The sequence below is a fragment of the Corvus kubaryi genome, unplaced genomic scaffold (genome assembly GCF_017639235.1).
Source record: "Corvus kubaryi isolate FWS band 111438036 unplaced genomic scaffold, C.kubaryi_AGA036_p1.0 37216, whole genome shotgun sequence".
Lineage (NCBI taxonomy): Eukaryota > Metazoa > Chordata > Aves > Passeriformes > Corvidae > Corvus > Corvus kubaryi.
Window position 1 is genome coordinate 89,404 of NW_024581061.1, and position 12,418 is coordinate 101,821.

The window sequence follows — 12,418 nt, forward strand, 5'->3', positions numbered from 1 at the left end:
ACTTGGAAAGGATTGATGTAGGTGATTCTCTTGACAGCTTTCCTGATGGTCCATAGAGTAGGTTACTTATCAAACTCAACACCATTGAACTGAGGGATGGTCTGATGGGAGTTTTCTACGGCCTGGAAAATGGCAAAACTTGAATGTCTGACATTCTGATTTGGGTGTTCCTGTTGTTAAATCATGCAAAGAGACTGTCTTACTGTAGTCAACTTGAAAATACATCAAAACACTTCACTGCATCAGTTTTGTGATCCAGAAAACTGGGGAAATAATGTGACCTTTATTTTTGTAATAAGCTGCACTGGCTTAATCTTCCTCTATCTTAACAGGAAGTTTGCTGGATTTTCTGAAGAGTGAGGAAGGAAGTAAATTGTTGCTTCCAAAGCTAATCGACTTCTCTGCTCAGGTAAAGTTTAAGAAATATGCTCAGAATTAATGGGGGTTATTCCTCTCGGAGTCTGAAACTTGTAGTGGGCCATTTTACCCTAAGGAATTTTTGCATTAAAAAAATGTAATTTACAAATCAATTTTTATTAAATATGGTTATTTGAAAGGAGGAAATGGATAAAAGAGGTTTCAAAGGGAATATGTGGTTAGGCTTAACTCGTAGATACTGCTGGTGACCTGCTTAGATGGCAGCAGCACCCAGCTGCCTTCTTTTGTGAAAAGGCTGCTTTCAATTTAAGCAGCTACAAGTTGAAAGTGTAAGGACAAGTTTGTGAGTTTTCACTTAGCAGATTCCCTCAGTGTTAATAAATGTGTCATATTTTTTACTTCTTAGGTTAACTGGTCAAACTCCTCTTAGCTTCAGTGTACTCTTCTTGATTTCAAGTTCTTTGGTAAACTGTTATGAAATGGTGTTTCAGGTACTAGTACATGATTTATGAACCAGGATGTTTGTTTCAAGCTATACAAGTTATCTCTGTCTTAAATGAAACCTGAAGAGAGAGACTCCAGAGCAATTTGTGTGTCAAAGCCTGAATCAAAGGTCACAGAGCCCAGTGTTCTGTCTTGGGCAGTTATCAGAATTAGGTGTCCAGGGAGGCATGTAACAAAAGTAGAGTAATAATTCTGCTTTTGCAGGTTGTATTTCATGTTAGTAGTAGGTAATTATGGCATTTCTGGTAGGTTATTTCAAACCAACCTTTTGAGGTAGGTTTTTTATGCACAAGAGTTTGCAGATTCTTGTACCCTATTATGTTGACTTGTTATAACTCATGAGGAAAGATGGGAAAATAGTAAAAGATATAATAAAGCATTAGAGATTTATACCAAAAATTCACAGTATTATGTAAATGTTTTATGTAATTATTGCTGTACAAATAATTATAAGATTAGATGTTAGGAGTACTTCTTTAGCAAGAGAATTGTCAAACACTGGAACAGCCTTCCTAGAGGGGGGATCAATGCCCCAAACCTATCATATTTTAAGAGTCATTTGGTCAATGCCCTTAATACATGCTGTACCTTTTGGTTAAAGTGGCCTGAAGTGGTCAAGCAGATGACTAGATGATCACTGGAGGTCCTTTCCAACTGGAACTATTCTATTCTATAGTATATTATATATCACATATCCTTATACAGATGTTCAGTGTATCAAATATAGATTTTTATTTCATGTAGACTCCATGAAAGAGCTATTTTTGCTGTAATTGTTGGTTTAGTGTGGCTATAGGCTCTCTAAATTTTCCAAACTCTTTGGGTAATTTGTCCTTGAGAATTTATTTTTAGTGGAATAAAAGCTTTGTAGATGTGGAAAACCTGCTGGATCTCAGGTCACGGTCTGAAGAGATGAGTAATAGTGGACAGAAAAGAAAATAAAAGGTAGCTTTGAAAATGGTGTGTAAAATTCAAGAGAGAAAAGAATATCTGTGAGCAGTGATATGAAAGGAGACCTGAGATGTGGAGAGAAAAGCACACGTGGTTTCACAGAAGACCTTGTTATTGGAGTTAAGGATGTTGTGTTCATTTTAAATTAATACTGTGTTTTTAGAAATTTAAGGCTTAAGAAGGTTAATGAACTAGAGAGTAACTCTGTGTACAACTTGGGTAAATCACTTCAAGATAACAGGGGCCAGAGATTGTCATTCACAAAGCTTTGAAGGTCAGGTCACTTCAAAGGGACATCATTTGTCACCCTGATCTGACAGCAACCTCTCAAAGCCAGTTCCTGCACTTGGCCCCAGAGGCCAGGACCTTGTGCTTCACAGGTGATAGGAGAAGTCCCTCTTGTCATAAGATGTAGACCATCGACAGAAATTCCTGAGTCTGGCTTGCAAAAGGGATGTTCAGGAATGCCTCTCTGAGGATTTCTGGCTGAGACCCAAACAAAACTTTGGAACAGGGATACCAGGATTTTTCTTACGGAAAGAATTTGTAGGGTTTCTAAGCACATTTGTAAAGAGCCCTTAATGCCACTGTGTGATAACAGGGCTGTGTGGAATAGACTTGCAGGCTGCATGTGTGTGGTTCCAGACCAGAGATTTTCCTCTAACCAACACAGATGTTCCACCAGTCTTCTCTGACAGTCTGAATGTTAATTGATGGGTCTTCAGGGCAAAAGATGGACAAAAATCTTTTCAGATCTTTGCTGAGGTAACCTGTGGATCACACTTTTCCAGAATGTAGGTTGTGTATAAAGGAGAACACAAAATGTGTGTAGTATTTTTGGTGTGACTCTGGTTTGTATAAATGGAACACTAATTTATTCTTACAGAAGTGATGTTAACCTCTTTGCAGAGCTAAGGCAAAAGAAATTTGGAGAGATGTTTCAGAAGAGGTTAAAAATAACATGGAGGGAAGCTTGTGGTGAAGTTCTTAAAAAAGATCAGGCTTTTTTTTTTTTTTTTTTTCTGGGGGACACATGCTTGAGCTCTTCATTACCCTCTGATTACACCATTCTGGCAGGGCAGTTTGCCAGGCTATTCCAGCTTCTCAGGAGTACTGAAAATCCAAGAAATGGTAGCTGAGCATTCACCTATTTTTGCCTTCACACGTCTGTGATGTTACACGACACAGGAGGGACTGGGAATGGGAGAAAGGGAGAGGAGGATGTGGTCTCTGTGACTATTAGCTGGCTAAAGAATATGGTTCAGGTACTTGTATAGGAAACCCCCGCTGAAGCTGATTTTCCAAGTGAAGAGCACTGTGGGTTGTTGTTTGCATTGCCAGGCTCTTGGTTAGTGCCCCACTCACTGAGCTCATTACGCCTTTGCCTTGAAGAGTCTTGCAAAAAATATGTGTTTGCTAGAGGTGAAACATTCTGACTTTGCAAAATGAGGACTGCTCCTCTAGGTGAAATAAACAACTTTTAAAAAGTAAGGGTTTTTCAAGCAAGTGATCAAATACATTCCTGCTCTGCTATACTGACTTTGCTGTCTAGTTAGGTGAACACACTTGCTGATGGCCATTTTTGGCAGAGATAGCTGTTACTGGGTTAGGCTTACATCTGGTGCCTACTTTAACTTAGAGCTGTGAATTCTGGGTTTTGATGGGTCTCTTTCTGTAGTAATGGTCATGATTTATAAAATTAAGTTTGTGGAGAAGATGGCAAGAAGGTAGTGCTAGGAAGGTGGTCCAGCTCAGTTTTGAAAGCAACCTGCCCTCTGACAGAGCTGAAGAATCTCTTGTGTTTCAACCAGTGCATGTGAGTAGGAGCTGGGGGAATCTAGTGTTAGATATGCCCTGGCAAAGACAGTTTTATCCATTAGAGATGAATGCTAGAAGTCTCTGAAATGAGAATGATTTAAGGGAAGCTGAGTTTTGCAAACATATCTTCAAGCACATACTATCTGCTTTAGTACAGAGCAGAGCTGTGGCACCTCCTGTAGAAGTCAGCACCAGCCTGCCTCCTTCAGCACTAAAGCAACTGGAAAACTCAGGTTTTTTCGAGTTGGTTTCTGTTGTGCCCCAGAGACAATTTACCAGAAGACCCTCCATTTCTTTGCTTCACATTTCTTGAATTCATAATTGTTCCTGTTTGATGAGATCTGCTGGAAGTGCGTGACACGAATTCAATGAACCTTTTGTGTGTGCAAACTCTTCCTGCTTCTTATGCAAATCCGTTCTCTTCCATGTAGGACACACATGTGTAGTGGCTGTGGTTAGGAAAATGATACCTGTTTTTACTAAACAAACTCATAACTTTCGAAAGGGTCAAAGCTTTGTCCTAAAAACAGTCTTTCTTCTTCCCCATGCAGTGCTGGTACTTTCATTAATTCTTCTGTGATCTACAGCTTGACTGGAAACTTCTTTCTGACTTCTAAGGCTACAGTGCCATTGAAATAATAGTAAACTTAGAGTAAAATTAATAGAAATTTTTGATGCAGTATTTTAATCCCTCTCTACCCTCTTTTTTAAAGTCATAGTAGAAAGTCATACCTAGATTACAATTAATTTAAAATCTCATTTGGCATTGTGACATTTCCACTGCATATTCCTTTTCAGGCTTCTTTGATTTTTAATGATACACTCTAACGTTCCAGTGCATAATTATATACATTACTTTTATAATAATTTTTTTCCATGTGAGTCTGCTTTGACTACATAGCTGCTTGACTGGGGCAAGAGGAATATGATTTTGCAACCTTTCCTGACTTCACCTTTAGGATAAGCACTGCTGTGAACTGAAAATTGTTATTACACTGATGTATCATTTGAAGATATGTGTCTTTTGCAACAGTTTCCAGTGGCCAGATACAAAGGGTCTACACCCTCTTCACAGAGTCACGTGAAGATGAAGTGTCTTTTTGAAAATTCTGTGATCAAAAAGTAAATTTTATTTTATTATGCATCTGGACATTATTGAAAGGTACAGTTATTGAAAGGTTGATCCCAGACCAAAACAGCCCTGTCCAGATCAATAGCACCTCCACTTCAAACCTTTCAAAGCTGCAGATGGTTTGTAGTGAGGCTTCTCCCTAGGAAGTGAGAGAATTACCAGATTTAAGGCAGCGCGGAACTCAGGGTATGCTCCATTATTTCCTCTGCTTAAAATGCACCAACAGGATGCTTGTGTCTACCCTAAGTGTTTTGCACTCATTCCAGTCTGATTTTTGGGTTGCTTCACCTGTTTGGCAAGAGCATCCCACCAAGCTGTGGGCCCGAGCAGCCCACATGGGCAGCTGGGAGTAGCTCTGAGGCCACTGTCCCACACCCACCGTGACTTTTAGCTGAAGCTTTACAGAGGTTGGCTTGTGGAGTGATGGATTTCTCCTGGAGCACTTTCCTTTCATTCCTACCCTGGGTGCATAGTTCCTAGTATGTAGAGATTTGTTTGGGTTGTTTTTAAAAAGATTTAATTTGAGTATTTCTGAAAGTGTGTCAGTGGTTCATTAAAGGTGATGGGGAACTGCTCCTTCTTGGCAGTAATGCTTGTGCAGTGTAGGCAGAATTCTCTTTTAAAGGCCACAAAACCTGTTCCTGAAGCCCAAATTAGCTTTCCCATCCTGCTCCTGAATAGAAGTTGCATGTAGCTGAACAGTCTTGACAGGTACCAATGATCATTAAAAGAGAGGGGAAAAAGGCTTTAATTTTCTTTTGTTCATATGAATTTCTCTAGCATTAACATTTCATTTGGCAATGAAAACCCAACAATAATCATTAGAAGTTATCATGTGGGCTCTGGCACCCATTCCCTCAATCAAAAAATCTCAATTTTTTTCTTTCTTCTTCTCCTATAAGCAAAGGTTTAGTGTGACCAGATGTGTGAATTCAGTTGTTTAGTCACTGTGTTTCCCCTCCTTCTTCCATTCAAAATTCCTTGCTGTTAATTTTTTCCTACTTTGGAATCTTCTGCGTTTTTCAGTGAATCTAGCACAAATAAGAGAAAGTAAGGCTTTCAATGGCTTTTCTTGGTTGGACTTGGAAAATAAATATTACTATCACAAATGTTTCTTTTGTGAAGTGATTCTTCATTCCCTATTCAGCAGTTTACCCAAATGTTAAATCTATGCAGGGAAGAAGGTGCTTGTGCTGTTTGATGTATTTCTGGTGGTATTACCAGACCTGTCTGCATTTTGGGTGTCTCTGCCATGCTGACCAGTCCAAACTCAGCATCAATCTTACAGCAAAACCTTCCCTTTCATCTCTGCTTCCTCCCCAAACCCAAGTAATGGCATGGGGAGGAGAGAGAGGCAGAGCAGACTCTAAATTAAATACTGCTCTTCCGTTGTGTCAGTAAGTCCCTAAAAAACTCTCTGTGGCAATTATTCACTAGTAGTTACTTCTTTCATTATTAAATGCTTTATTTATTTCTAGAAAATGTGAAATGCAGGTGTTGCTCATTCTCTTCATCAGGGTTTCTTCCTGGTTTAGTGTGAGAACCCCCCTGCATTGTACAAGGGCAATATCACACTTCTCTAAAGAATATATCTGACTGTAAGAAGAAGTTTGCAGTGGAAGGAAGTGGGAGGGCAAGTGGCTCTATTTTTCCATTGCTTAAACTGAAAAAGAGGAACAAAGACTGTGTAGTTTTGTGTTGTAAGTGGTGGCAGTGTGTGCCCTGGCAGTACCCCTTGGGGACTTTTAAAAAACGAATAAGCAGAAGTGATGTTAATGTTCTTTTCAAATTTGGTCAGCTGCTCCTGCCTGCTTTACTGCACAGCTGAAAGGAGCACTTCTGGTGCTGGGGAGGGATCTGTGCACTTGTTGCTCCTGAGGTGGAGAGGAAGGAGCCTGTGATGAAGGTGCCAGGGACTGGCACTGGTGAAGCGCCCTCACTGCTTTACTGCTCCTCCATTGGCAAATCTGAGGGCTTGGCTGTTCCCCAAATCATGTGGCCAAGAGGGGTCTGTCACCCACCTGCAGACATCCCAGAGAGGTACCTGTGGCACAGGTGGAACCATGGCCCTTGGCTGGGAATGTGCCGTCAACACGCTGGCAAGGAAGATAAAAACTAATGGCTCCCAAGCATGGGGTTTCTTTTTCTTTTTTCTTAGCTCCTTTTAAATTTTGGACAGAGTACAGTCTACACTTCAGTTTTATTACTATGAGTTTAGAAACTACTCTTTCAATTTTTTTTTTTTTTCCTGAAAACAAAAATGTTTTTCTTCAGGAAAAAAAAAAGGCAGTGTGGAAAAAAATCATCCCCTGTGCATATTTTGAGGATATTAATCCTCTTTAATTTGGTTTGGAAATCAATTTGGACTGCTGAAATGCAGATTATATTTACTTATGATACTATCTGAGTGCTGGCTGTTGCCAAACACTCCGCATGTATGAACAGGTACATGTTGTTGTAGAGGAGAATAAAGTTGTTTCCCCTATCTTAGTAATTGTTTCCTGATTGTCCAGGCCTATTCTGGGTAAATAGGAAACTGTTGGGTTTTTTTAACTTTCTCTGCACTTTATCAGTACCTGCTTCATCAGAACACCTATATCCTAAGTGATTAATTCCTTCTATTTTCTTAGTATTTAGAAAATAAACTGGTTAATAATTTAGGAAAGAGGATATTTTAATAGAAATCTTAAGAACATTTTATTCAAGATTCTGTTTCAGGAAATGTCTTTCATACATATCTAATCCTGCCAGCTGTTATTCACCCAAATAATTCTTTCAGAGCTGCTACTGTAAGCAGAGTTTTGCAGGACTGGATCTGCACATAGGTTTTCCATGGCAATCCTCCCTTTCCTAGCTTCCATCTAAAAAATGCTCCAAAGACACCAATAATGAATAAATGTGGCTTTGCTGATACCTTTGAAGAAAGAGGGGTCAGACCTGCTAATGGAGCTGTATGGTATTGACATATCAAAGTAGCTGTTCTTTTGGTTACAGATTGCAGAAGGGATGGCATACATAGAAAGAAAAAATTATATCCATCGAGATTTGAGAGCAGCGAATGTTCTGGTTTCGGACTTACTGATGTGCAAAATTGCTGATTTTGGACTAGCGAGAGTCATCGAAGACAATGAATACACAGCAAGGGAAGGTGAGTAACTTTAGCTTTGTCTTTAAAGCTTCAGCCTCTGGGAGGCAGTGAGGCTGTCTAACAGAAAATATGGTCACCAAGGACAGAAAGTGCCCTAACAGCTTCCTAGGGACAGCATTCCAATGCCAACAACTTCTAAAACAAATAAAGGAAACCAATAACCTTTCTGGGCTGCCCAGGCTTTTTGATGAGTTTATTTTAAATAAATTTGAAAGACAAAGACAAACCGAGAGTACTTAACTGCACACAATTTTCTACATTGAACAAAGTAATTGCACAGTCACAGCTTCCATCTCACAGAATTAAAGGCCAAGAAACTGTGATCTTATATTCTCTTAACATCCTTAAGTGCCATATGGACCTCCTTTCACTTAGGGAAAGGAAGAAATCCTAGCAGGTGTAGTTGCTGGTAACAAGAAAAGCTTTAGCAGAACTGGCTACCTTTGGGAGGTGTTTTAGGAGCTGCAGCAGTAATTTGCATGTTCAGCAGCAATGTAGGCATTGGAAGGCTGGGTCATGTCCCTGCTCAGCACACTGATGGGAGGTAACGGGGTCAGGACTGGCAAGAGGGAAAACATGCTATGAAAGGTGAATGTCTGGGGTTTGCCATGAGTGTTTTGCTGAAGTTGTCAAGGATCCTTTCAAGAAGGGCACTGTTGGCTGTAGTGAAAAGTTTTTATTTATGCTTCCATGCATAAGGGTAACTTTCCAGAGTGGTTTGTTGGCTGGTTTTCCCCTTGTCCTTTTAAAGACACCACCTCAGGTTTTCACAGAGCCTGGATGGAAACTGTGGCAATGTAGGGCAAGAGGGGAACAACTAAATTATGAAGAAGAAAGAGAACAACGGAGTACAGTTGAGATTAAAGGAAGATGAGCTATTCAGCAGTCACTGAGTTACAGTAATTCCATAGATCAGAGGGAAGGGTCTGATTAAGCAGTTTTCAGAAATACAGACCTGTATCTCTGGGGTTTAGCTAGCTCTGGACATTGTATATTGATTAAAATAACTTTTCAGGTTATAAATTTTTTATGTTAAGTTTCTTTGATGTGTTTTCTGCTATCAGAAAAGTTTCCTAGCTCACCTGCTATTTTGTGCCAGAAAGTTAGAGCGGGCTAAAATGGGCTTAGAGACACTCTGCTTGAATTACTCCTCATTGTCAAAAGAATTAATGTAGTATTCCCAGCAAAGGCTGCCTGAATGTTTTTGTTTAACTGAAAGGGGTTTGCTTTTATATGGCAATTTCTGGAATCAGTTAGATATGAAAGATAGTAATTTAAGATATCAGTTTTTAAGGTATGTTTTGCTACTGCTTCTGCATCTTATGGCTGAATGTGAAATGGATTAAAGTGACTGTTTGAGACTACTTTCTTTTTTAGGTGCAAAATTCCCTATTAAATGGACAGCACCAGAGGCAATTAACTATGGATCTTTCACTATTAAATCTGATGTGTGGTCATTTGGGATTCTCCTGTATGAAATTGTCACATATGGGAAGATTCCTTATCCAGGTATGGGCCTGTGTTTTTACTCTCTATTTATGCTTTGGTGCTAAAAAGCAAAGAAAATATTCAGGGAAAGAGCTAGCATCTGACAGTGGTGACACCAATGATTGGAAAAATGTCTTACAGGTAATTTTACTGCTTTGAAAACTTGGTCACTGTATGTGTAAGGCACATGCCTCTCCAGGGTTAATTTTAGCAAACAGACTAATGGCACCATGGATCATTTTGATATATTCTAAAGGTGCCACAACTACAGGATATGCAGACCCTGCATTTATGACATCCCTGCTTTGTGGACAGAAGCACAGTTTCATGGCAAGGATGTAATGCTGCAAGTTTTGACAGTGCTGTTTAAGCTGCTGGGAGTTTTAATAACATAATATGTGAAGATACTAAGAAAGTATGTTTTCACAAGCAAATAGGCTGTAATAATTTGTCAGTGCTAGCTAGTCTAAACAAATATGAAAGCAGATCCTAACACAGTGTTGAGGTACCACTAGGAATATTTACTATTTGTTGCTCCATACAGTCAGGTACAAGGCCACAGAGGTGGGTACATCAATGTAGCTGCATTGGGTAGCTGTGAGATGGTCATGTGCTTCATGTTTCATTTTACATTGTTAAACAAAATATATATTAATGTTTCCAGCACACAGAGACACCTTGTACGAAGGGGTTTTTTATGCACATAAAATTGTTACATTTCAGGCATAGATGATTAATTCTGGACAACAGACTGCATTCATTTAAGCTTACTGAGGTTATGGGAAATTGTCATAAATTCCCTTCTCCTGTGGGCAAATGAGGAAAGTACAGCCATGTTCACCTGTGCTGCACATCTCATAGGCAGAATAACTTCTGAGAAGAGCCTTGGGATCTTGACAGGAAAGGGAGACCAGATACTTCATGCAAGCAAAGCTTTCCCAGTGCTTCCAGAGCAGCAGCTCTTACTGTTTAAACAGTGAAAACATTTTCACCACTTCCTGAGCAGCTGGAATTCTGCATCCTGAACTTCCAGAGATGGTCAAGAGGCAGACCTGGGTCCCTGAAATGACAGTAGGCTGAACACCTCTGGACACAGGGAAACAGGAAAACCTGTGCGACTCAGGCAGTGGTAAAGAGGTGATGGCAGCCAACTTCACACTGTTATGGAAGAACATAGTGACTTCCCATGCAAGAGGCAGAGCCAAACAGACATTCTCATGGCACAGTTCTAGGCCAGGAAAACACTTAAGCTCAAGACTAGCCCCGTTAAACTTCAAGAGGTGATAGGGCTGCTTGCACAGCTAGGTGCTCTGGCTCAGTTTGTAGATGAGGGCTATGAAATACTTGACAGCACAGCAGGTCCTCTCAAAGTCCTTTTCAAACACAGCTCATGTCCCAAGGAAGGATCAGATGGGAGCTGTGTGCAGCCAGGTAATGCATGGCTCTTCCCACAGTCAAGATACCTTTTTTCCCTGTTAGCACTTGCCTGTGTGTACAGACAGTTGCCTGCACTGAGCTGGGCTCACAAGATCATTTCTGAAGAATTTCTGCTTAGAAAATTGTCCCTCTCTGAGCAAACCAACGAGCTCACCTGGAAACCAGCACTACGAAAATACAAAACTCAGTCCTCTACTTAATTCTGCAGCTAAGTCTGCTCTCTCTTTACCTTCATAAACCGTATCATGGTTTTATTTTAAGAACAAAGTCAATCTGTACAGCAGACGTGGTACTGCTGCACTGCTGTGGGAAAATCTCTCTTCTGGTGGGAGTCTGGGCAATATGTTTTTTTAAATGTGGGAGCATTTTTATGAGCACCATAAATACTCCGTGCACTGTGGATTCATTCGTCGACCAGCAGTTACAAACAGAAGGCTCTTGACTGCATATTGGAAGATTTTAATAGTTTGCAGGTATTGCTTGCATTAAAATGGAAGGGAGATATGTATCTATTTTAAATAAAATATAAATTGAAATAGCCTGTTAGACTGAATGTGGATTCTGAGAATCAGAATCACAGCAAAATACATGCGTGACCAATCTGCTTTACATGAAGAGATGTGACAGATTTGGGCAAATTACCCCAGCATGGCAATAGTAACCTGGTGATAGGTTGTAACCAGTAGCCACTGGAGAGAAACAGTAAATTGGCTTTTCAGTTCTAATGGGAATGCTTCAAAATATTATTTTCAATTATTAACCAGCTCTAGCAACCAGAGTATTCAGCATATAGCTGCATATAAACCAGTTTGAGTTGAAACTGGCAAGTAGCTAATACCTGTAGGCAACTTGGTAGGAAGCAGTTCCAGCCAAGAAACTTGGAGCTTTTGTGATCTTTGTTCTTAAATTCCAACAGCTGTTTCTCTTCCTGAGAAACTCAAAGCCATTAGTGGAACTACAGTTTCAGGAACTACCTCTGAAAAATGAAACAAGTATCTGATCCTCTGGGCACATAAGTTGAATTGGTTGTTAAAACCTAATTTCTGGGTGATTACTTAGCATGTCAATACAGGCATTATCCATACTTGCATTCCAGTTATGTCTGCTGTTCTTCACAAGGTGTGACCCTTTCTGTACAGCGGGATTCTTCCTCCATACCACCATTTTCACATCATTACCCAGGCCCTAACATAAAGAAACATATCTTTGTGAAACCTAATGGGTACCGCAGCATAAATTAACAGACATGTACCAAAACTTAGCATTCAAGAGGGTTTTAATAAATATGTATGTGGGATATATTTCTTTTACTGATTAGGATGTAGATATGGTAAGACAGGTAATTCTTTAGCTACAAATAGAAAAAATGGAAATAATTTTTAAAAGGTAAAGTTAGACAAGGAGCTATTTTGAGAATACTGCTTGGATTGTGGGTAACCCTTTTTGTTTTAAATAAAACCCCAAACACATGGAAGTATGTACATGATTTATTTACTATGGGATACTGATAAGGGTATTTTTATTTTTTGCTTCTGAACTCAAATGGTTATTAAACAGATAGT

At 39.7% G+C, this 12,418-nt stretch overlaps 1 protein-coding gene across 6 annotated transcripts in view; it reads left to right on the forward strand.

Moving 5' to 3' along the window:
- Nucleotides 1-12,418, forward strand: part of LYN (LYN proto-oncogene, Src family tyrosine kinase) — a 50,455-nt gene that overhangs the window by 34,293 nt on the left and 3,744 nt on the right. For all 6 annotated transcript variants that reach the window (XM_042022553.1, XM_042022550.1, XM_042022552.1 and 3 more), the window contains exons 10-12: nucleotides 333-409; nucleotides 7,778-7,931; nucleotides 9,309-9,440. In XM_042022553.1, coding sequence (XP_041878487.1) covers nucleotides 333-409; nucleotides 7,778-7,931; nucleotides 9,309-9,440 — 363 coding nt within the window. The remainder of the gene's footprint in view (nucleotides 1-332; nucleotides 410-7,777; nucleotides 7,932-9,308; nucleotides 9,441-12,418) is intronic.